We start from the raw sequence: 27,720 nt of genomic DNA on the forward strand, positions 1-27,720 counted from the left end.
TAAAGTAAATAAGTTCTTGATGAGCCGTTCCATATAAGTTATTAAATTTACCAAATTTTCATTACTAATGATTACTATATTGACCAACTTCTACTGTACACTCTTTAACCCTTATCCTTGAGTGGCCTCTGGGCCTTGATAATGTGGTGATGTCTTTGTAAAAAAAAAAAAAAAAAAAAAGATATAAACGGATACACACTAGAGAGTAAAAACAATGAAAAGAATATGCTGCTGTCCTAGCCCTAGTTGTAATTCATTAATATGTATGATTAAATAAGCATCCTTTGTCAATCAGTTCTATATTCTTCCCGGGAGTATAGCTGCGCATAGACACGCATATATTAAACCCACCATGGCATACGTGCTATACACCTACCTTCATTTTATAATAAAAGCTATATTCCTCCTCTATCAAAGAGATCACTATAGTTCTCCCATCTCATCCCCAAACAGTTTCAATATTTTACCATTCTCTTCTCACTGCACAATTATTTCGCTCCTAATGTAGCTATCGCTAGACGTCACATCCTTATTATGTTACCTAGCATTGTCTCTCCTCTTCTGAGGAGAAGCATTAGGCTTCGAAATACTATGGCATAAAGAGTTTTACTTATTCTACACTAATTGATGTATTATCCTTATTGAATAAATCTATATACATTAGTATATATTTTTATATTGTTGTTTTATTGATACTATATATATATATATATATATATATATATATATATATATATATAGAGAGAGAGAGAGAGAGAGAGAAAGAGAGAGATGTGCCCATTGCTTTTTAGGGATGCTGCATGTTGATGTAAAGAAGAAAAAAAAAGGATGAGTACTGATGACCAAACCAAGGAAAAATGCAGAGCAAATATAAAAAGGTTACAAAAAAAACGAAGACTTTTTTTGTAACCTTTCTCTGTAAACATCGTTTGAATGACAGAACAGGGTGAAGGGTTGAGGCACAAATGTCTGGCACAAACAGAAAGGCACGAATATTTTGCATTTTGGTTCTCTAAATTCCGACTGATATAAAAATTCCCATTTATTATCTCGACTTTACCTATCCATCAAAACAGAATCAAGACAATCCTTTTTCTTTTATTGACCCAAATTATCACATTTCAGACAAAAAAACACAAAAAGAAATGCACAATAGAATGAAAAGTTACGATTTTAGTAATAATGTTGACAAAATAATATCATTGACGGACACAATGTATGCATGGAAATCTCAGAAGAAAATCAGTTTGCTTTTGGTTAGAGAAAATATAAAATGCAAACATTGGATAACAGGTGTGTACGTTTACTAGTACAGATGTTAGCATGGGTAAATGAGTGTGCTGTACAGGGTAGCGATGTGGAAGCACTTCCACCATCAGGAACAGTCAGGTGCTTCCTTCCCTCTGCTATCAAATGTGAAACCTTTGGGCAAGGTCGAGTACCCACTTAGCTCCCTGATCAGGGTAATGGCAGGCAGGTGATGAATGACCTGTTGAGCAGCCTGATGGTCTCTTCCAGGATTGGTCCACACTTCGTTGTATTCGGCAAACGATACTGATTGAGGTGCAATGGCTAGGACTACTATTGCAACTTACTATAGCTACTATACTGCAAAGAGCATTATAGTGACTGATTCAAATGCAAAATGTACTGCTGAAACAAGCAGACATGATACCTGAAGAAGAAATGAATTTGGTTATAAATACCTTGCCTGTGGGTGGAACAAAGTTTTAAAGAGTGTATTGAGAATAATCTGTCACCAAGGAGAAGATTTGATGGGTGGGGTCAGGAAAGAGCAAGACTTAGGACTATATGTAGAAAAAAAAAAAAAAAAAAAAGGGGCCCATGGGTGGGGCGTCATGTGGGACAAGAGTGTGGTAGAATGGTTAGATTTTTAAACAGATTGAGTTTGAACGTTGACATGGACGGTTGCTAACAAAATGTTTTAACAACAAAACGTTTAAGGTTTATGCGGCCATGTCTGGGTGCCAGTCTATCTATCCAATAGGTATCTATATTTAGATTAATATTTCTATCTTACAACAGAATTATGTGTAAATGGTATTTGTGATTATTTAATATATTTTTCTCAATAAACCTCCATTTCCAAACTGTCTCCTTTTAATTCTTCTTACTATAACTCAAAGAGACAAGATGGAAGGCGAAGGAACATGACAGCGTAAAGAAATTCACAATAAGAAAATTAAGAAAGAATGTTCACTTGGAAACTGATGAAGAATCAAGACGGCTTGAAAAAGAAAAAATAGCGATATCAAAGTAGAGAAAGAACAAGAGAACCACAATAGAAAGAACTATAACATTTACATTGTTTAAAAATTTAAAAAAGATACATAATTGTTCTAAGTAAAGATAAAAATGCTTATCTGTATAATAATATGTGAAGGCAATTTCATGTTCATATGTACGTTATCACCTTTCACACCCATTTAAAAAATGAGATCATCTATGGATGATTAATTTGATGTCGCTAAACAATTCAGACTTTAAAATGAATTGTACTGAAATCAAATTATGTCGCTATCGACCAATAAGCAAAAACATTTTAAAAATTGGCAATCAATCATTTGTATGGTAATTTTTTTTTTTTTTTTAAAGAATTAAAATTCTACAATTTAACATAATGAAAAGAGATATTCATTTTATTTCTTTGAAAAATAGCTGGCGATTATAATCATTTTTACAAAATAATTTTTTTTATTATTAGTATTGACTCTCGGAGGCATTATTTCAAAAGAAATATGATTACTAAAAGTAAATTATACAAATTGATAGAGAAAGCATTGTGGAATATCCACAGGTCCTGCTAGTAAAATTTATATTATAGAAGGAGATAAATCCAGTATTGCTAAGGTGTAAAATATACTGGAAGATTTCATATTTATTATTAAAATACCGGAACTGCGTAAATTCATTTTCATAAAATCCACAATTATGAAAATAAATAAATTATATTTATCTTCCATCTTATTCCAGCCCAACAACAGAAAATAAATTGGGCATAAAAATAAAAAAAATAAATAAAAATCCCAAATTAAAAACAATGGTATTCATGTATTATTGCAAAATTCAATAACATATTTCAATCATTATTTAGTTGTCTGAAATTCATTTGAAAATTCCAAGAATCAAGTGCTTAGATTTTAAATTAATTGCCATCATCTTAGCAAGAAAAGTTGTTAAATCTTTGTTATAAATAAGATTAAGGCGGACATGATACATTCTCTAGTAATTCAAAGGTAATACTATCAAATCATTGCTCGGTTACTGAAGTAGAATTAGCTGCATAAGGACAAAGAGAAGATGGAAGAAGAAAAATATTCCAAGAGTTTGTTTAAAAGATGTTTCATGTGAAGTAATATAGCGAGTTGGATTAGTGTTGGGAGGGGGGTTAAAATTGACATATCTGGGAGTTGTGATGTGACTGGTTGAACATCTGTTATGAGGCAGGCTTTTCTTTTTTTTTACTCTATCCTTCCCTCCCCCATCTCATATATATATATATATATATATATATATAAGTAAGGCATGTGCAAATGTTCATACATTTACATGTACAGAATTCACTGTTAAACTACTTAACCGATCATTATGAATTTTGAAGCACAGCTGTTCAACATAGGGATCATGATATGGACTACATTTACTTGAATTTAGTTTCATGCAAAAGGGATAAAAATGGTGTGGAAATTCTTCATGAGCATTCAGATATGGCAGATGTTTTTGTGAAATTTTAACAATAGATATTAGACATCAATTAATAAATATTTCCTAAATCTCAGTTTCTTTGGTCTTTGGAGTATTTTAAAGTGTTTTATGGCCACAACTTCCCATTTGAAATTTCAAATATTTCAGATTTGCATTGAATTTGATCCACAATCATTAACACAAACTAAAACAAGATTCTTTGAATTTGAATTTTTTATGAAGACCCTTTCAGCTTAATCCTTTAATCTTAGACATTTTCTAGAATCAAAATCATGTAATGGATTTCAATAAACATTAGAATAAGGATTCAAGTCATAAGATTTAATATCATTATATCTTGGTTTTAATCTTTATAACAGTATGTAAAAGTGGAACAAAACTGTTTTAGGAATTAATTTTACAGTCATATGGCAGATATTCTAGTATATATACAGATTGTTGCAAATCCAACACTTGACAAACAGAAAAAAATTATACAGGCAGATGTCCAACAGTTTATTTAGCAACAATAAGAGATATATATTATTTTTCAATGAAAACGTCATCTCAAACCAAGCACGAAATGAATCACATACTTTGAAGAAAATTTCCTTGTCTAGAGTAACAGACGCCTTGTGGGTGTGCTTGTTGATTTTTGCCTCAATCAATGATATAGTCAAGGAAGTCTCAGTTAGGTGAGAAAGGCGATTAAAAGTCTGGCGATCAGTATTGAGAAACATTGAGACACCACATCTGGGTTGTCTTAGCCTTGTGTGCAGCAGCAAAACCCTGCTGAAAGATTTAAGGATATTCAGTGACGATCTCCTCTATCCAAGGCCTTGCCACACTTCTCAGCACCTCCTGGTATTTTATGTTATTTTTCTTTGTCAAGTATTAGGTTTTATGGCACACCCTTTTCCTCTCTCACTCACTCTATATATATATATATATATATATATATATATATATATATATATAAGGCATAAGACCTAAAGTGTCAATTTCAAATCTTTATGCTTTCAAAAAGATTTCTTAATGGATTCACCTTATGCTTTTTCCTATTCACAGGAAAAAATGTTGGATAATTGGTATTTCCTGTTATACTTATATATTTGCCTTTTCTTTAAAACACTTTCACTTGTTATCCATGTGATGTACAGCTATATAGGTTTAATTATAATTGGAGAAAGTCTATATATATATTTCTATGGAAATATTCTTTATTCACTTATATTTCCTTTTTATATATACCAATCCTTATTTAAGAAGCTTAACGTAATTACAGAGCATATAATGAATAAACGACAAAAGTCTATATTCCAAATTTCATGATGTTGACCATCTTACAATTTATTTCTTTAATTCAGTTGACTTTCACAATTCTTGACAGTATTTTGTAGCACAAAATCAATCAATTATTATATCAATCAGTGAATCTATTTTGCCCTTAACTCATCAGAAGAAATAGCAACTATCAATCCACCAAAACGAAATAAAATGCGTTTTGAACATAATTATAAAATCTGAAAATTGGAAGAGAAGCTGCAAATACCTTATAGTTTGCTTACATTACGCCATTTTGAATTTAGAAATGAAGTCACTAAAACCCACATATTTGTATTAACAAATTGCATTAATTTAGGTATATTCTGCCAGTAATTTTCTATTTAGTAATTAATAAATTTATTATTTATAATTAATATATCCATATCTACCCAAATAACATTAGTAATTATAATCTATGACACATGTTTGCATATATCCACTCATATATATACATATATGACTACTATTACCACTAAACCTGTAAATCTAGATGGTTTGCCTCTGAGCATACTGCAATATCGTCTTCCTTTTAACATCATCCATTAAAATAGGTAGGAATAGCCGTGCACATTGGCTGACATCATGAAATAATGATGACATCAGTTTAACCAGTAAGACTGGGAGAGAAGGAAAGACTCTTTGTAACGTTTTATCTAGAGAAACTGTGACTTCGGAATTTAGTATGCTACTGAAAATTTGTGGACATTGTTGTCTTGCTTCTTACCGTGCACACTGGATGATGTCACAAATGGCGAATTATATTGCTAGTTATCATGACCATAGAAGTTGAATATAGCAGTTTAAAAATAGAACCAGTTTTAAAAGTCATTTAATGTAGGTGATTCATGAGTCACATACAAGTCAAAGCTGACGAAAATGTTAAAGAATTACAATTAAAATTACAAAATATTAAGTCTTATTCTTCAAAACTTTTTGCATTAAATAGACATTTGTTTTTAAGCAATTTTTGTGTATGCATTAATCTGTCCCTTTTATATATATAGACAATATATCCATGAAGATCTTTAAAATATATACTTTTTAAATTAATTAATAAACGTTTTCACTATAGACGCTTCCCGGTGCCAGACAGTCTTCTACTCAATATTTCTTCACTCAAACTGCTAGACTTTGAAATTCCTTCTCTATATCGTGTTTTCCTGACTGTACTAACATGCAGAAGTTTAAATGTAATGCTGCTGCTCAACTCCCTACTTAGGATGTCCCTTCAAACACGGTCTCTAATTCACAATAATCCCTTTCATCTCAATGGCAATCTGCCTTGTTTGAGGTAAGTAAAAAAAGAAAAGAAAAAGGAAATCTATTTATGAAGTTTAAACGTGTTTTTGTTAACAAGAATATATTTCTACATTACTACTAAGCTCTACTCATATGCTGAGCTCTGTTGAAGTAAACAAAGAAAATACATACCTAATATTATATGTGCACATATACATAAAATAGTAATTTTATTTATATAGCGAGACCAAACTTATTGAAATTAACAAGCTTGTCAAATAATAATGACAGATCCAATGACTATCATTGAATCATTAATTAATGACAGAAACAAAATATAACTTGGCTCTCAACCAACCACGCATCAACTAGAAATCAATTTCGCTTTCATCATCAGAAGGTACTTTTAATAAAGAAAGGAATGTCTCATTTTTACCATAAGTCCATTACAAACAAAAGAATCATCATCATATTACGCTTAACATCTGTTTTGCATGTTGGCATGTATTGGACGGCTTTAATAAATTAACTTCAAAACCTATCTCTGGTCAGGTCTTTTTCCCTCAGATTCATTTTTATCATTTTCTCCAATGTTTTCCATGACTTGTACCTGAAAACTTAACCCAGTGGTTCCTAAGCTTTTTTAAATGACAGCACACTACTGAGCTACTGAATTTTTTGGCAGCACACCTATCACAAAAAAATGTCATAATCGCTAATGCTAATAATGCAACTGCTATTTAATTGAATGAAAAACCATCTTTCAATATACTGCTTCTACAAGATTATATAAAATATGCCGAATGATAAAAAAAAAAAAAAAACACTCATCAATAAAGTTCCCAACGAAATGCATGATTCTCCATTTTCCAACCAGAACTCGCAAAAATGACTGATGACTGTCATCGAGATGCAATGATGTGGTGATCAATTGTTCTAAACTTCCACAATTCAATATATAAATATTACATTCTTATTTTGAAGTTCATGTTTAATAATAGAGCATTCTACACGATGATCTTAATACATCACTACCCTTACACTTACAAAAAGGATCACGTGATCAAAATTCAGCAATGTTTAAACAACGGTTGACTCTAGGAAATGAGGCTCTGAGCTTAGAATCCTTGTTTCAAGCCAACTCTATATATAGCCAATGTATTTTCCTATTTCTTGTCACAAAATTAAATTGTTTAGTAAGAAAGAAATTGGTGGGTAGGTCAAATCAACTGTTTAGCTTGACACCGACATCAAACTGTGCACTTATTGTCCTCAGGCAAATGGCGATCCTTATCCAAGAGATTCTTTATTTGGCCAATCAACTCTAGTGTTCTGACTTCTTTACTTCTTCCACACCTCTGATCATCTCTAACAGACTCCTTGCCTTCCTTAAATCTCTCATGCCACTGAAAAATTGATGCTCAATTCATGCAAGATGGTCCAAAAGCAGTCTGAAGCATTCTATACGTTTCTGTGGCATTTTTTCCAAGTTTCAAACAGAATTTTATTGCAAGTTTCCTCACATCCATATTGCATTTTTGAAATGTTCAAGAGTCTTTCACAATTTTAAATGCTTGTTAAAAAAAAAAGTCTGGAAACTTATTTAAAACACTTCGTATTAGCATGTCTGTATATAGCTATATCTTCATAGCGTTTATATAAAAGATTATGGTACTTGTACATCTATGTTACCCTGTTAAAATAATATTTAGAAACCCATTCTCAACATAGGGAGGGTGTTTTGTAACTATTCTGTACTTTCACCTAACAATTTAATAAACAAACAATATCATAAAATTAGTATTTAACTTGAAAATACTATTTTAAAAAATACTGTGGTAGCAGAGATACACAAACACCCAGATTATATATTTCTTAAAGTATTTGTTTTTTTATAATATAGTCCGAATTCTTACAAATTGAAGATCCATTTCGGATCCTTACAAATGAAGATCCATTTCGGATCTCTGAGAATTTCTAAAAAATATTTTATACTAGATTACCAGTGACCCGTTGGGTCAGTATGTTATATTAGCTATGGAATTCATATATGATTGTGACACTTGTGATGTAAAGAAAAGTTTTTTTCTGACATAATAAACATTTCTATGAAAGTATATTAAAATGAAAAAAGAATATAGATAGATTTCTACAAGTCGTTTTGTTTATATTGTTTATTTTTGAAAAAAAAAAACAAAAAAAAACTTACAGCCATTGAATTATAAGTGGTTTGCCATACTTATAGATAAATGTGCACTGAACAAATACCATAATACTTAAAGTTAAAATCAAATTTTGATATATCTTAATTTAAATGCAAAAAAAAAAAAAAAAAAAAAAAAAAAAAATTGGGACGCTGAAAACGTACACAGTAAAACAATACGTTTTATTGTCACATTGATTATTTATTTGTGACGCAAATTAAAAAAATATATTTTCAGGGTTATTTATTTATGTTGGTAGTGTAGAAGAAAATGTATGGATGTTTTTTAAGAAAGATGTATTAAAAAAATGGAGAATAAATTAAAAATAAAAGGGAAGACAGTGGTTAAATCGCTGTTGTAAAATGCTCTTATGGTTGTCAACAGATTAAAGTAGATTTATTTGTAAGAAAATTGCGTTAAAATAACTTAAACGCACTACAGAAATGAACGATGTAAAAAAAAAAAAAAAAAAAATGCAGAAAGTATTAACAATTGTTTATTTGGATAATATAAACATACACACAAAAAAAAAACAATTGGGACGCTTTTTTTTCAAGTTTTCTGGATTTCAGTCTTGGATTTACTGCATCATTTTTATTTTTTCTGTTGGTGTAATTTGCAATATCTATTTGCTTCTGATGAGTTGTTTGATAGAACACTGGACCATATTTTCCACCAACACAATGAAACCCGTGTTAGGCACTTATAAAAAAAATATAGGCATTTGCTAATAAGTGAAATAATTTGAAAATAGAAAATAAAAAAATAAACAAAAGTCATGATTTCGGGCTGATTGTTTTTTGTTTACAGGAATGTAACTCATCACTATATATATATCAATGTTGGGACGATTCCAAAATTTTTCCCGGTTCCAATACAATTACCGATTCTGATTCTTTTTAAATATGTAGTTGAAGAGTTAGTTTTATTATCATGTTCTTTTCAGATCACTATCAAAATGCACGTATTATATACATATATTTTCATGAATGTAAAACATACTTTTGGAATGATGTATAGAATTTTTTTTTGTTAACTGCGAGTTTAAAATCAATAAATATTTATCATTTCATCTTTAGTGCCAGCATGTGAAATTTTAAACAAAATAAAACCAAACAATTAAAACAATCGTTTTTGGCATTAGAAAATAGGCACTAATTTTTCCAATTCCGATGCTTCTGAAAGTTCCGATTTTTCTGATTCTCCATTCCGATTAAACGTTCCAACACACATTTATATATATATATATATATATAAAATTGTCCACGATTTTATGATGGCTGTTCCACGTTTTCATGCAATCATATTAAAATTAGAAATAAAATAATCCATGTTGCAAAAGTTGCATTCGCCAACACCAAAAATGGTAACCGGAAATGAAAAGGTGAAAACAATCATCTTTGTTTCTTCTTTTTCAGTCCTCTCCATCCCGTCCATCTTCCCTTCACTTTGATGAAAAAAACATTCCAATGTACCCCACCCCCCGTTCACCTAACCGGAAACTCTTTAGCAAAGGAATTTTAGAGGTTTATTCAAAGGGTTTCAATGATGGTTAGGATCAGATTGTTTGGATAATAACTCATTGGTTGTGGCACTGAGTGATTGTCTGCTGAGAGGCCAAACAGTCAAAAGGGTATAAACACTGACCTTTCACCCATTGCCTGAAAATGCAGGTAAAAGAGAGAGAGAGAGAGAGAGAGAGAGAGAGAGAATTCCAGTCATTAGCAATACACTGTTAGTTTTTAGTGAAATAATGAAATTACAAAACAGGGACAGAGAAGGCAAGGTTCAAAGAATAAGAATTCTAAAAGCACAAGGTCATTTTGCATGTATTGCAAAGGCAGAATACACAAACACAGTCCACACACACTTGGCCTGCCTTGATAGAGTTCAAAATAGACTTCGTAGCCTCGTAGGAGATGTCCTTTTCTCTTCCTTGCAACCTCTATCTCACAGAAGAGATGTTGCGAGTTTGTCACTGATGTATTGTTATTTTCATGGAAAGTGTTCAACTGAGCTTCAATCTATGGTCCCCCTCGCCAATCTTTCACAAGAAACACTCGTCTAGCTGTAAACACTATCAATAATTCCCCCCACTCTTTATCTGTGCCTAAACCTAAACGTAGATTCCATGAACAAAGCTTCTTTCTTAGAACTGCACGCCTGTGGAATTGCCTTCCGTTTTCCTGCTTTCCGGCTGACTACAATATGGTTGTCTTCAAGTCTAACGTAAATAAGTTCTTGATGAGCCGTTCCATATGTTATCAAATTTACCAAATTTTCATTATTAATGATTACTATATTGTCCAATTTCTACTGTACACTCTTTAACCCTTATCCTTGAGTGGCCTCTTGGCCTTGATAATGTGGTGATGCCTATGTAAAAAAATAAAAATAAATAAAAAATAATCGTTCAATTGTTTGTTTTATTCTTTATGGAGATACCTTTCTCATAACGTTTTTTCTCTTATTACTTAAAAAGTTTGGTGATATTTGGATAGAAAGAATTTTCTTTTTTTTTTAGATTGAACAACAAAGAAGAGCTATAATTTAAATGAACAAAGGAGGAAGATAAACTGGAGGAAAAAAAGGGAAAGGGATAGAAAGAGAAAAGGGGGAGAATTTGTGGAGTGAAGATAAAGAGAACAGGAAGAGGAAGCAAAGAGAATCAGGGTGAAGGGAGAATTAGAGGTAGAGAGAAGAGGAAACAGGAGAAGGGTAGAAAAGAAAACCAGACGAAAAAGGGGGAGGAAAAAGAACCGGGACGAGGGGGGAGAACCGAGGCGGAAGCGGGGGAGAATCGGGGAAGGGAGGAAAGAAAGAGGACAGAATTTGGGTTGAAGAAAGATGAGGGGAAAAACGGGAGAGGAGAAAGGAGGGGAACAGGGAGGGAGAGAGGGGGAAGAGGACCAGGGAGGGAAGAAAGAGAAAAGAACCGGGGGAGGGGGGTGGAGAGAAGAAAACAGCAGGGAGGGAAGAAAGATGAGAAATGGCAGAGGAAAAGAAAGATGAGAGAAAAGTGAGAGAGGGGAAGAAAGATGAGAGAAAAGTGAGAGAGGGGAAGAAAGATGAGAGAAAAGTGAGAGAGGGGAAGAAAGATGAGAGAAAAGTGAGAGAGGGGAAGAAAGATGAGAGAAAAGTGAGAGAGGGGAAGAAAGATGAGAGAAAAGTGAGAGAGGGGAAGAAAGATGAGAGAAAAGTGAGAGAGGGGAAGAAAGATGAGAGAAAAGTGAGAGAGGGGAAGAAAGATGAGAGAAAAGTGAGAGAGGGGAAGAAAGATGAGAGAAAAGTGAGAGAGGGGAAGAAAGATGAGAGAAAAGTGAGAGAGGGGAAGAAAGATGAGAGAAAAGTGAGAGAGGGGAAGAAAGATGAGAGAAAAGTGAGAGAGGGGAAGAAAGAGGAGAAAAGTGAGAGAGGGGAAGAAAGAGGAGAAAAGTGAGAGAGGGGAAGAAAAAGAATGGGTGGGAGAAGAGAGTACTAGTGGGAGAAAGAGGAAAGAAAAGGGAATGGGGTACAAGAATGGGAGGGAGGAAAGAGGCGAAGAATGTGTTATGTGATTGAGGCAGAAAATAAAGATCAAGAGAAGACTGCAGAAAACAGAAAAGAGTAAGCTAAGAAGGAAGAAGAGAAAAAATTGGATGAAAAGAAAAGGTTGAGAAAAGGAAAAGCTATATTTGATTTTTGCTTTCATTTCAATGTCTTAACCAATCAGTGTTGTTTACTGCAATTCGTTATTTTAAAAAATGGCAAAAATGTTCTCTTAATTAGTTCGACTGAAACAATTAAAAAAAAAGAAAATGCAATTTTTGTTTTGTTTTCTTGTAAGAAAATCTGTAGCTACCAAAGTGAAAATAATAACCCAATTCTCCTGTGCACAAAGTTCAAAGAATTTAACAAAACTAACGCAGTTTTATTTGGTTTATCCAATTTATTGCATTGTTTTGGGGTTATTTAATTGAACACAAGTTGACATTTTTATCCATAGCTTAAGAGAAAATGTACGTTTGTGTTTTCTAACAGAATTAGTGCATATATTTGCACAACAGATCCGAGGTGATTCCAAAATCCACAACTGTATTAGGATTATATTGTTTTGAATAAATTAATAAGTTTACGAATTTTTATTTATGAAAGTGTTGTTTATTTATAGCCAGATTCTAATGGTTTCTGATATGAATTGCTTGTCAGCGCATATAGTATTGTTCTCCAGTATATATGAATGTGCTTATTTTCTATTTGACTTGTTATACATCTAATCTTCTCTAAGATGTCGAGTATATATATATATATCTTTGAAGTGTATATATAACCGTCTAGACCAGGAGTCTCAAGATTCGGCCGGCCGAGCTCTTATGAAAAACGTAAAAATATCTAAGAAATATTTAAAAAATGGAAATGCATGAAAACAGTATGTTTTTTCGGGCTTTTTTTTATTCAGAAAATGATTAAAAGAACAAGTTTTAATAAAATGAAAGCTAATGAGCAAAATCATATAAAATATGTTTAAGTCGTCTTTTATTTTGGCCCACGTAGCTCTAAAAATCAGCATAATTTCTCCGTTTGAAAACTTTAGAGACTCCTAGTCTAGATGATGAGTCAATAAATAGGACATATAACATTTATCATAGACGGTCTTAACAATAATAGGAGATGGATACACTTCTCTTTGATGAGGGTTAACATCGGCTAATGGGAAAACATACCTTGTTCATCTGAGTTGATCATGATATAATGGATCCTCAGAAAAACTGCAAACAAAGTTCCGTATGACCTCAAAGTTATTATTGTATTTGTAGCAGCTTTATTGACCAATGTTTCCATATTAATACTGCACGCTGGGCTTAGATTTTTATTAACATTCTCTGACAGTCTCCTAAGCTTGGAGCCATTTCAATTAGTGGACCGTTTTTTTCCCCTCTGACTAATGACTCATCTCTGACTGCTAACTCTTGACTAATTTTTATGCATCTCTCAAACTATTTTGTTACATCATTAACTTCACATGATCAAAGACACAAATTGGATGATCCACCTTCATCACATATTTTATTTATGTTAGTTTACATTCTTTTGACTAAGTCAACATTTTTAGGAATTATTTTTGCATAATTTGTATCCTTAAAAATACCTTTAACCTTGATATATTCTTTATGTTTCTATTTTTTACAAATATCAATAATGATCATAAGTCGTTCAGCCAAAACCAACTACATAACAATGAATCAAATGTTTATTGTTGACATTTTATCTACCCTGTATCTTTCTAGTTAGATTTCTTTCTAGAAAGATAGCGTACTCACAGGAAAGACCATGTGAAGGTTGTCAACATCTCTAAGTAAAAGTGTTTCTTCGGAACAAACTGAATTCTAACTTAGCACACCCAAGTTGATGCTTATATGAAGTTTCGAATATGGTTGTTGATTTAATTTTTGGCAGATGAGCTGGTTTGGAACACAATATGATAGACTAAACTAGTAAATTGGATGTGGGTTCTTTCAACGTATGAGGGTCATTCAAAAAGCAAAACTTTTTTTTTTTAATGCAAAAAGTTGAATAGCTACAAAGACAGTAGTAATACCATTTAAATGTGTGGCCTTTTGTGTTCCATAATTTATTTTTCTACAGTCACCACCATTCTTAATGCACTTTAGTCAGAAATTCAATGATGCATCTTAGCTTGTGATGCACGTCCATGACAGGAGTTGCTTTCCTAGAGTCTCACATCATCAATACCTGCAACAGAGAAGAAATTTTCAGGTCATGAATGCGTAAGTTCAGCTATCATAACAAAGCAATTTGCAGTCCCCTTGGTAGAATAAAAAAAATAGGAGGGATTACATCTGGAACGCTCTTCATATATGACCCTTACTCCCTTTCACTGCGATTATGTACTTAATCCCTATCCATTATCAACATAGCCGAAAGTGGATTATGTTTTTTAACTCAGTCTATACTCACAGTAGATTAAATTGCTTAAAACTTTAAAAAAAAAAAAAAAAAAATACACAAATAGGTCACAAATGCATAGATAAAGCAAAATAAATTGTTTTTAATTTTCCAATGCTATTTTCTAAAAATATAATTCATTACGTTTCCCAATTTTTTAAATGAATATAGATGATACTTATTTGAATTCTTCATACTACAATTTATCTTGAGTGTTATTGTCATAATGTTCCGGTCAATGTGACCTCCAAACTTCTTCAGGTGTATTTTGTTGAACTTGTGAATCTGCATAGAATTTCTAACAGAACTCTTCATTTCATCCACAAGGTGTAGCATGCTTTCATTCCATCAGTCCTAAGTAATTCAGGTCCCTGGTGTAAAGTACTTCATAAAAATCAGTTATAAAGTTACACTCTTCTGGAAGTTATGGGTTCAATCCTCAGTATGGGCAAAACTAAAAATACAATTGCAAATTATTTAGTTATGGCTGACAAAACGAAAACATGATACCTCATGAATTAAATATAGGGTTTCATTTGAAATTTTGTGCAGATTCTCAAGTTCAATAGAAAGATTTCCAAGTTTGACAAGATAACCCTGAACAAGATCAGAGGTTACATCATCGAAATGTTGTGAAAATGACACTCAAGATGAGAACAGTAGTCAAATAATCCAAATAATCTAAAAAAAATAGATTATGTCGTTAAAAGTAATGAACATAGAAAGAACATAAAGCAATGTGAAAGTAAGGATAAAATGGGAGTAAAGGAAGGAGTAATTATAAAAAGAGTATTGTTATTTGAGGTGGATATGAAAAAAAAATAAAAAAACTTGATATTCAATGTTCACTTTGAATGTCTACTGGAGAAAACTTGAATGCTTACTAGATACTATCCTTGAGTGCCTAACGTCTCACTGTACATGGATTTGTGAGGACAACCTGGCATGAGGATACTTCTCTTTACAAGTAAACCGACTAAATATTCAAAATCACGTTGTATTCATGGCACAAATCAGGCTTCTTGTTATGGCTAACCCTAGCTTTTACGAGAAATAGTGCACCTTCTCCAAGTGATGTTGCCTCAAGTAACAACACAAAGTTGGATACTCCATCAGACTAGATGAATTCTTGTCCTGAAAATCTGTAAGACTAAGAGACCACAAGAAAGATATACACTATAACATATTTAAATGGTCAATTGGAAAAAGGGAAATTATGTTCTCAACTTCTTTACTAACTCAGTGTTTGAAATGTAAATGAGAACTTTAATGGAATATTCGAATATCTATGTTTATCGTATAAAGTTCAAGTGTTTGCCCCAGAAAGGGGGCTCCCTTAATTTCTGAGAACTTCGACTACAGATAATGAAACAAAAGTGATCATTGCATTTATTCGCTCCAATACTTATGTTGTCCGACTGATTGCCCCCTTCATATACAATTGATGACCTTTTAGCTTCATTCAGATCATGCACAGAATAAATTAGAACATCTTCTTTGCCCACTCCCCAATACAGAGCCCCCACCCCCACTGCGATAATAGAAACCAAGAATGTTATCAGTCGTTTATTTAAATAACTCTCTCTTTATTGCTGTTGTACATCTGTAAATCTCCTTAAGACATGCATCAGTGTTGATACAGAAGGTATTTAATTCGATCTCTTTATTTGTATTCCTGCATTATACGATTCTATCCAATCAGAGACGGGAGGGGGTGATAGGAAAACTAGTGGTGGTGGTAAATTTTACTAATCAGATTACTAGAATTGAGAAATTAAAAACTGGAAGTAAAATGGGGAAGGTGTGTTTACTCAGTTTGAAAATAATGTCAACATCCGAGTTAATTCAATTTTTGGCATTATTTGAAAAAATCTTTTAAAAAAATTTCCAAAGAAAAATATCCACTAGATCTGTTAAAGGGATAAAAAAAAAAAAACCCTGTAAAATCGTTAATAGCAGTCGTTTAATCGCTATATTAATAAACTTGTGAAACAACTTGACATTTGTGTCCTCACAACAGTATTTTGAAAATTACACTTTGAATAATTCATTTTTTTATTTATTATGAATTAAATATTTATGGAAATCCGAAATCGAAAAATGAAAACCAAATTTTAAAAATCCTATTTAAAAATTTTAATTACGAAATTAAATTCACTGGAATGCTTTTCAGTTTCTTCATAGATCTGCGAAACATTTTAATCTTTTGTTCAAAACTTGAAGAAAGGAAAGAATGGTTTCGTGGACAAATGAATTTGGAATCTTATAAACTGTTGAATAGAAAATCATTTCTTTGCTTTAAAATTCATAACAAATCCTCATTTAATTAAAATATTTAAAATTGTGGAAGCTTTTTACATCCAGTAATTCTATAGAGTTTAAACCAACATTACCTTAAAATTAGTTAAAGTTTTATAAAAATTTGGTTTAATTAATAATGTTAATGACCAAATGATATATTTTTAAATTATTTTATTAAAAAAAAAATCAATTAAAGAAAAGCTTTATTAGAAAAATAAAAACAAAATTGAAAATAAGACTCCTGGGCAACATACGGTAAGTACAATTAGTTTTTCATAAAATAAGTTAAGATTTTTCAAGAAAAGTAAGAAAGAATAAGAGGAGGTGTGAAAGAAAAAGAGAAAGTTCAATAGAGGAGGAGAGAGAGTGAGAGAAAAGAGGAGTGTTCAAGAGAGGAGGTGAATGTTCAAGAGATAAAGGAGGGAGACAGAGGAAAAGAGGGAGACGGAGGAAAAGAGGGAGACGGAGGAAAAGAGGGAGATCGAGGAAAAGAGAGAGACCGAGGAAAAGAGGGAGACCGAGGAAAAGAGGGAGACCGAGGAAAAGAGGGAGACCGAGGAAAAGAGGGAGACCGAGGAAAAGAGGGAGACCGAGGAAAAGAGGGAGACCGAGGAAAAGAGGGAGACCGAGGAAAAGAGGGAGACCGAGGAAAAGAGGGGGACCGAGGAAAAGAGTGTTCAAGAGATAAAGGAGGGAGATCGAGGAAAGAGGGAGATCGAGGAAAGAGGGAGATCGAGGAAAGAGGGAGATCGAGGAAAGAGGGAGATCGAGGAAAGAGGGAGATCGAGGAAAGAGGGAGACCGAGGAAAAGAGGGAGACCGAGGAAAAGAGGGAGACCGAGGAAAAGAGGGAGACCGAGGAAAAGAGGGAGACCGAGGAAAAGAGGGAGACCGAGGAAAAGAGGGAGACCGAGGAAAAGAGGGAGACCGAGGAAAGAGGGAGATCGAGGAAAGAGGGAGATCGAGGAAAGAGGGAGACCGAGGAAAAGAGGGAGACCGAGGAAAAGAGGGAGACCGAGGAAAGAGGGAGACCGAGGAAAGAGGGAGATCGAGGAAAGAGGGAGACCGAGGAAAAGAGGGAGACCGAGGAAAAGAGGGAGATCGAGGAAAGAGGGAGATCGAGGAAAGAGGGAGACCGAGGAAAGAGGGAGACCGAGGAAAAGAGGGAGATCGAGGAAAGAGGGAGATCGAGGAAAGAGGGAGATCGAGGAAAGAGGGAGATCGAGGAAAGAGGGAGATCGAGGAAAGAGGGAAACCGAGGAAAAGAGGGAGACCGAGGAAAAGAGGGAGACCGAGGAAAAGAGGGAGACCGAGGAAAAGAGGGAGATCGAGGAAAGAGGGAGATCGAGGAAAGAGGGAGATCGAGGAAAGAGGGAGACCGAGGAAAAGAGGGAGATCGAGGAAAGAGGGAGATCGAGGAAAGAGGGAGATCGAGGAAAGAGGGAGATCGAGGAAAGAGGGAGACCGAGGAAAGAGGGAGACCGAGGAAAAGAGGGAGACCGAGGAAAAGAGGGAGACCGAGGAAAAGAGGGAGACCGAGGAAAAGAGGGAGACCGAGGAAAAGAGGGAGACCGAGGAAAAGAGGGAGACCGAGGAAAAGATGGAGACCGAGGAAAAGATGGAGACCGAGGAAAAGAGGGGGACCGAGGAAAAGAGGGGGACCGAGGAAAAGAGTGTTCAAGAGATAAAGGAGGAAGATCGAGGAAAGAGGGAGATCGAGGAAAGAGGGAGATCGAGGAAAGAGGGAGATCGAGGAAAGAGGGAGCGAGAGAATATGATTATAGTTAAGAAAAATCGCCTTTTTTACTTTCTTAGAATCAAAATGATATGATGGATACCAAACAAGACTAAAAATTTCAAATTCAAATCTCATTCATTTCAATACACACTGAAAAATGTTTAAAAATCATCTTGAATGAACTGCTTGCAATATTATGTTTATATAACCAAAACGGTTGATATGTCATAAAAGAGACATTTTAAAATGTTGCAGCAGCTTCAAGAATATTAAACCTTCAGAAAGAGCAATTTGCTAAAATAGAAAGTGATTTCATTCTTGGAGACTTTTTGTTGTTGCACAATTTCTTTCAGTTGTTCTACACTGCGATTAGAAATTGGCAAAAGACGAGAAAAGATATTTTGTTTCATATATTTCATAAAGTTGTAATCTGAAATCTGAGAATAGACTTGGCCATTATAAAAAGAAATTTCTTACAAGTATTGCTAAAAAGAAAAATATTCAAGAAACTAACAGAAGATGATTTATGAGTTTTGAAGAGAAAAAAATGTCCTGAAACATTGATTGTAGCCATTTTGTTTAGATTAACTTTCTTGTTTAAAGGACAATTCAAAATTCCATGGTGGCATCCCAGCATTTCTGATTCTATGGAAGAAAAAAGAAATCGGAACCTAAAATATTGCACTTATTTTTATCAATCGAAACCCTTTTTAGTATGCAGTAGTGTGTAAAATGAAACGTGATCAAATATTGGACGATTATTAGAAATGAATGGATTGGCTGTTTGGTTTTATGGCATATCAACCTTTTTTGGGTTGTTGAATGCCAAATTATTTTGATAATTTCTATGCTTCAATATTTTTTAATTACTAGTGAGACATCGTTTATCAAGGCCCATAAAAATTAATATCAGGTGACTAGTGAGACCACATCATAGGAAATTGGGTAGAATTTGATTATTTAAGAAGACGGCCCGACAAGAACTTGTTTACATTAGACTTGAAATCAGCTGGAAAACAGGCTCACAGTATTGTGTTCTACAGGCAGGTAGTTTCAGGAAAGAAATTTTGCTCATGGAGTTTTTGTTTAGTTTCAGGCACAGACAAAGCGTATGGGGGAAATTGTTGGTAGTGGTTGTAATTAGACGAGGGATCGTTGTGAATGTTTTAAGGGTGAGGGAACCATAGATCTTAGCTCATGCGACCACCTGCCATAAAAATAACGATAGAGCAAGGACAGAATTGAATATTGATATTATATTTGAAAATATAAATTGAATATTGATATTATATTTGAAAATATAAATTTGTATGAAAGTCATGCTAAAAGTAAGGTCTCTTATTTTTCAACTAAAATAAAATTTTGAAGAGCTATGAAAATGGGAGTAATACCATTAAAACGAGCGACCTTTAGTGCACCAGAATTTATTTTTCTACATAGTCCTCACCACTCTCAATGCATCGTGAACATTCAACAAGCACCGATGAATGTTGATTGGTTCAGTATTGTTTTTTTTTTTTTTGCACGGAGGAATTCACTGACATTTCTGCTTGTGATGCAAGTCCATGATGGGTTGCTTTCTTAGAGTCTTACACCATCAATATCTGCAACAGAAGGATGAAACTTTCAGGTCATGAACGCATATGTTCAGTTATCATAACAATGCAATTTGTAATCCATTCGGGAAGAACAAACAAAAAAAAAAACAGGAGGCATTACTTTTGGGTTAAAGATTTATTTCCAAGCAAAATTTTTTTAAGGGATCTGATGTGTCTGGGAGTGTTCTCATGTAGGTTTTGCATTGCAATGCATCCAATAAATATTAAAAATCGATAATTGAGAAAATCTGATTAAAGAAGGAAGTTCAATTTTGACCAAAGATAACACCTTTAGACAACCTAACATCACAAAAGCATTTGAGAAGTTTTATCACCGCACAAACAGAAAGGCTCAACCTATAAAATGTTTATTTTTAGAGCACATCTGGACTATGACACTTGACTTTTGTACATTTAACTTGAATTCAAGTGATTATGTAAAAATAATTTAATAAAATCAACAATTGGCTCTTTGATAAAACAGAGGCGCATTCGAAATGAATGTTTCTCTTAAGAGCACAATTGAACCATGATACTTGACTTTTTCATTCTGAACTTTAAATGAAACCATTATTTACAGATATTTTTTCAAATCAACAGTAGATTCTCTATAGTGCAATATAGACTACAATGTATTGTAGACTAAGTCACTGCGGGGAGGCAGGTGACGCTTTCTTCTGGTAGACTGGGGAATCCCTAACTAAAACAGGTAATCAATCGATTTGTATTAAAAAAAATGAGCGGGATTTCACAGATTTCGATGGCAATAAAAGTATGAGAGGGTAGAAAATTTGTTGATCCTCATTCAATCGCGGACGTTACCTCTCCCTGCTACTCAAAGAGAAAAGTAAGAAGGATAGATTGACAATTGAATGATGATGAATATGATGAGAGGATTGAAAACAATGAATAGATGAATAAAATTTCATTAATTTTTGAAAACGGTTTATGACAGTCATTTATTGACATTAGATTTGCAAATGACTATGTTGTAGTCCTCAGAGAGAAAATCATGTGATAACGTGTTCCAGAGGGGAAGTTCTAGAAAAGAATCTGTTCATAAAAATTTAGTTTGACGTTTCGAGGAAAAAGAGAAAATTCTTTACAGTTGTGAGAAGACAAGTTCTTGCTGTGAATGTTTTATAAGGAGGAATCAGTGATTAAAGCTCAGTTTTAAAAAACAAGAGTTTGACTGAAATGATGGAACCACTTCTATTCGTAAAACATCTGATGAATTTTCATGATAATGCAAATATTTTAATTTTTGCTCGTTGAAAAAGATTTTCATCAACTTTTATTATTATAGATGGAAAACATCTGTGTACATGTGTTTGTAAATCCAGCTAAAACTTGAAAACTACAAACAAAATACCCACAAAGTTGGTATTTTTTTTTTCCATCAGCATTGCCCGAGATGTATAATATCTAAAATTTGGAAAAAAAACCCCCACTTAACTATAAATCTATTACATATATTTTGTCAAACATTAAATTATTTATTGAATAATATTTTTGTTGTTGAAAAACAAATAAAAAATTAGAAAATGTTTTTTTCTCCAATCCATATTTAGATTAGAGTTTTCTCCATTATTGACTACAAGTTATTACTTACATTCAAACAAACTATGAGAGCTCAGAATATCAAAATCTCATATTTGTGATATGTTCATGACTTATTCTCATCTAAATTGTTATGTTCACAATATCAAACTCGTTTGATATACTAAACTTCAATGGAACGTATATTTAAAAAAAACACTTATTTTTCTATGCATAAAAATATACAAATATATATTTTAAAGTAATGTTCCTTACAGCATAAATAACTTCACATCATGGAGCCAGCTAAAAAATAAAATATATATTTCCTCTTTTAGCCTTCCATACTATAAAATAATCATTTCTTTTCAACAACATGGAAAAAAGAGCGAGTTTCTTTTTGGTTCATACAATATCTTTGAATAATTAAAAAAAAAAATGTGGCAATGTAATATCTTTTCTATGGAAGCTTTTGTTTGGAAAAAGTTACAATTATTTTTTTCTTTTTTTTTCTTCCAGAAAGAGTTTTGATTCAAGGACAAAGCAACTTTCTTTACTAAGTAAACATGTTTATTTTATGGATAACCAGCAGAGACATTCGGTGTTGTCAGGGAATTAAAGTAGCCCTTTTAAATACATATTGATGAAAACAAAACTATGTAGAAACTTGTAATTTTAAACGGTGAAAATTTAAAAAGTTGGACATTTATTAGAATAGTTAAAAAAATAAAATATTTCTAAAAAAAAATAAATATGCAACTAATAAATGTTACCAAAGGCAAGCTAAGTTACTTTGCTACCTACCTAGATCAGTTCTTTGTGTTTTAATTTATTTTAAAGTTCTTTTTATTCAAAAACCAAAGTAGTGTAAAGCCTGTCGAGTTTAAACAAGCAAAAAAGAAAAAACAAATGGTTTCTTCAGAGCCACAATGTCACCTTTATAATCGCTCAAAAATCAAACAAAATATTGATAGAAACACATCCAATAAATGTCACCAATTATGCACAAATATAATGTTCTATTAATATTGTTTGATTTTATAACTCGACAGGCTTCACACTACTTTGATTTTCTAAGTAAAATAACTTTAAAATAAGCTAAGCACAAATACTTATCAAGGTAGATAGAAGAGTAACTTAGTTTGCCTTTGGTAATATTTATTATTTGTATATTTATTTTACTCGTTTTTTTGTTTTGTTGGCTATTCTAATGTTGCAAAAGTCAAAAACATTTTCACTCAATTATTCTTAATACTTAAATGCCCCCATTTCTTCTTATATTCTTATTATATCACAAATCCACAATAAAAGTTTTTATACTAAATAATGATTAGCACCAGAAGTTATGCTTCAGAATTTTATGCATAAGATAAAACGTTGTCTTTGTTATTTACGATGAAATAAGCATTTTTATTTGATTTACTTAGATGCTCAAATCACTAATTCGGTTCATAGTGATCTCAAGATGGAACTGAAGCAAATTTTGACTAGTCATGAAATTACTAAAAAAAATTAACCCTTTTTTAAATTTATTTGAATTTTCCAACTGTTAACATATCGTTAACACCCAAAATTTCTCTTTTATATGTATGTGTGCGTGTTACTTTGTAGATCTTAATCCAATTAAACTACATTTTTTTATGAGATAGTGTCCTAAAACAAGTTGTACTTTAGTATAATTTTTATTCATACAAACTTTTGCACATATTTAGCGAAAATGTTTATACACATAAAAATGTATACTAACACATACACACTACATATATACTAGCATGGATATCCGGCGTTGCACGGGTAGACATAAAGTTCTGCTTGGAATACACCTGCTATACTAAAACTATTGATCACTTTCATTGTGGCCAACGTCGATACGCCCACAACAATTTAAAAATAAAAGAACGGATAAAAACATGAAAATGTAATCGCCCCATAAAAAGAAGAAGTATGTGACACCCTCTCCACGAGATATTTGAGCAGGAGGGATAGAAAGAAAAGCTATACTCTGGATATTGAACACTTTTTTTTTAACATGTTTTTACAGTAATCTGGAAAAAATAAATTTTATGGTTAAATATTTAGAGATTTATAAAGAATCAGAATCAGGAATTGTACTGGAATCGGAAATTTTTTAAGGAATCAGTAATTGTATCAACATCAGAAAAAATATTGGATTTTCCCCATCACATATACATATACACACACACTATATACTTAAATATGATCTTTTCATTAATGCATGTTTCATACGTATCATAAAAACAATTCTCTATTCATTATCATATCGTATCCAATATAAGAGAGATTTTTTTTAAAGTATAAAAAAAAATGACAGTGTTATCAGTTAAAATCGAAACCAAAATATTTAGTGCTACAGCCTTAGTTATTACCATTTTAGCTGGTTTTATATATAAAATAATGGTCCACAAAGAATGTAATCGTTTGACTTTATTTGCACCAGTCTGTGACACTGTAAAAAATTGAGATGGATAGACAGACACAGAGACATAGTAAGTTTTACATATTTATTTTATTTTTTTGAAAATCATAAGTTTATAATATTGAAAATAAACAAAATTAAACAATATTTTGGTGTAATGCTCCTCATCAAATTACTAGCAGAGTTACCAGGCATTGCTCAAAGCCACATAAAACAAAAATAAACTTTTGTTAAAGATTTTATCTGTTAATCTGTCTTTCTATTTTTTCTTTTTCCTGCTTCTCCGTTTTTCCATATCCATTTCTCCTACCTCTTTTTCACTTCCACCCAGACCATTCCTCGCTATTGAAAAAGTCATTCACCTCTCATTTATATAAATATAAAACATTGGAAATGGCTGAAAAAGCGACCCCCTGAGGAAACATAGGCTAGTTAACCCTTAAAAATTTTTTTTTTCCTAAATTTGAAATATTATACATCCAGTGCAATGCTACTCAGCACGATACCAACTTTGTGGTGATTAAGTTTGTATTTTTTTACTTTTAGTTGGACATACGAACACAGATTACTGTCCTTCATATATTAGGATTCAGGAGATGGTTTGATTTGATATTTTGATAGTTGCTAAAAGCTGTGGATGTATGTTTGTTTGAAAGCAGCAGCTGTCATAACTATCGACTGCTCTGGCTTTATCAACCAATGAAGAAATTATATATATATATATATACATATATATATATATACATACATATATATGTATGTATGGGGAAATATGTTTATTCAATTATATTTCACCTTTTATTTATACCAATCCTTTAATTTATGAAGCTCTATGTAACTACAGAGCATATAACAAATAAATGACAAAAGTTTATCTTCTAAATTTCGAGGTGCTGACCATCTTACCATTTATTTCCTTAATTCTTGACAGCTCTTGTTTCATAGCACAAAATCATTCATGTAATTATGTCAATTCTTGAATTTATTTCACCCTTAACTCATCAAAAAAAAAAAGCACTTATCAATTTTAAATTATGCCTTTATTTTCTTTTAAAATTGATAAGGGCAAAATAAATTCAAGAATTGCCATAATTACATGAATGATTTTGCACTATGAAACAGCTACTGTCAAGAATTGTGCATGTGAACTTAAGGAAGTAAACAGTAAGATGGTCAACATCTTGAATTTGGAATATAAACTTTTTTCATTTATATATATATATATATATATATATATATATATATATATATTTATATGCGCGTGTTGAGAAATTATAAATATAAAAATGTGAACTTTCTGTTCAAGACATCTCTTTCAAAACATTCCATTACAAATAAAATAAGATGAATACACTCCCTAAACATTCATATGCAAGAAATAAAATAAAGTCAAAAATCATTTATTACTTTTCAACCTGATAATTTTAATTTTTTTTTTTCTAACAAGAATGATGAAATATAAAACAGGCTTACCGCTTGGAGCATTGTCTAAAACTCTGAGGTCATAGGCACTCTGGTAGCCAATGCGATAATTGGTCCGAGATCCATGGTCCCACTGAACAACCACGGTCTTATCAGGTGATGTTTTACTTGCTGGTTTGCCAATCTCAATGACTGTCCCAACGTAGCCTTCACCTCCATCTTGATTACCCCACTTCCAATCGGGGCCACGGACCACTCGCAGGCCCACATCCATCCCACCACCAACAACGACGACACGGGAAGCTCACCAATCTGGCACCAGTTCTCTTCTAATATTGAGTCGGCCTGAAAAGTTATGACAAAAGAATAAAGAGACACATTAGATAATCGCCAACAAATATGTCCACCATCTCAAACAAAACATCCGAGACAATTTGTCTATAAGCAACAAAAGGAACTATTATCGGCTGCTTTAAAAATAGATGAAACATTGTTACATTTTTTTTTAATGAAATAAGCTTTAAAAATCTACACATAAGTTTTCTCGTTTCATGTTGAACAAATTTCATCTTTTCTTTTAAATGAAAAATTTTAAGTCTTTTGGTGGTTGAAGATTCAATTCTTACTACAGACAACTAAGAATATGTTAAAAGTAACACTTTCAACTAGAAGAATTAGAATAATCTACCCCTGTAAATTAAATAAAGGGTTCAAATTAAAACTGTACAGGTTTCCTAGTTGCATATAAAAATCCGTTGAGTTCAACTAGAAAGTGTTCAATTTAAAAAAAAATTGCTAATCAATTCCATGTGACATTCTTCAGGCGGTTAAACTTCAATCCTTACTGCAGGTGATGATAAAGAATAACTTAATAATAGACACTTCTACCTAGTTATGGTTGATAGAACAAAAACAATCTACCCTTGTGGATGAACTAAAGGGTTCAGTTTAAAATTAGGCTCCCTAGTTCGAATGATTCACCTAAAGTTTTGAGGTTATATCGGTAGAAATGTTGTGAAAACGAGATGAGAACAATTGGAAAAAAAAACAAAAAAACAAACAAAACAATGTTGTATATTGCTTATAATTGAATGCATAGTTGAGGTGCATTACAAGGTTGTTCACTTGATTCTTTTCTTCATAAGCAGTATACGAAAGATATTTCAGAAGGTGACAACAACAATTCTAACTTAAAACATGTTTTGTTCATTTATGTGTTCGCAAATGATGTGGAGTCAAAGGATGGGAGGAAGATTCAGAGATAATCAAAGATTTTTAAACACTTTCTAAAAATTCATACCACAACAGCCTAAGAGCGAGATTTTGCTGCTGGTCAGGTTAGTCGAGGTTATGTACATTGGGGGCACAAGCAATATGAATTTATCAGAGCACATTTCATTAAAGTACTTGTCCAAGAGGCACAGGGATGCTCTATAAATCTTTTAATATTTAACTATAAAGCAATTGTTTTTTTTGTAATTATAATAAAAAACACATGTAAAATGTACAGATATTTTCTCAAACATAAAAATATGTTAGGGATAATCTGTAGATTTTATTTTTACAGATAGTTTAAAATCAATAAATATTAATTCATCAGTACTCCCAGCAGTGGAAGCTTTTACTTTAAATAAGATCAAATAAAAAAGATAATTAAAAGAATCGTTTTTGGCATTGGAAAATATCCACAAATTTTTCCGATTTAGATTCTCCCCAAAGTTTTGATTTTTTTTAATTTCCTGATTCTGATTAATCATCCAAACACTGTGTGTGTGTGTGTGTGTATGAGAGAGAGACCGAGCAAAGCTCAAGAGAGCATATAAGAAGCACCAAGCCTTGCCACAAAATCATGGAAACCTATGGATCTGTGAGGTGTGTGACTGAACTCCGTTGTTCAGGGCAGGTTTTGTTAATCACGTGAATGCGCACGATGATAAAAGTCCTGTTGCTGTTAGTTTCATGCAAACCAATAACTGCCATTGATATCATGTCTGCTTGAGGGTATGCAAGTCGCTGGCAGGACTGAAAAGTCATCTTCAGGCAGATGGACGCTAACTGGGGGAGTGGCACTTGTCTGACAAGATATCACAATAGTTATCCTATATAGTCAATACTGTTTTGTTGTATCACAAATCATTAGTGCGGCTAGATTAGCACCTTTCCTTAGCTGGGGATTTAACCTACAACCATCATGTTGATAGTCAGCAGTTCTATCCACCGGCCCAATACATTATATATATAATGAGATATGTAATGATAGAAGGTA

General features: G+C 32.5%; 1 protein-coding gene across 1 annotated transcript in view; it reads right to left on the minus strand.

Moving 5' to 3' along the window:
• Positions 1-27,720, minus strand: part of LOC145300063 (E3 ubiquitin-protein ligase MIB2-like) — a 629,636-nt gene that overhangs the window by 140,590 nt on the left and 461,326 nt on the right. Inside the window, exon 3 of the mRNA XM_080144453.1 lies at positions 25,506-25,799. Coding sequence (XP_080000579.1) covers positions 25,506-25,728 — 223 coding nt within the window. The 5' untranslated portion in view covers positions 25,729-25,799. The remainder of the gene's footprint in view (positions 1-25,505; positions 25,800-27,720) is intronic.

Source organism: Euprymna scolopes, chromosome 2 (genome assembly GCF_053919585.1).
Source record: "Euprymna scolopes isolate OS-2025 chromosome 2, ASM5391958v1, whole genome shotgun sequence".
NCBI lineage: Eukaryota > Metazoa > Mollusca > Cephalopoda > Sepiida > Sepiolidae > Euprymna > Euprymna scolopes.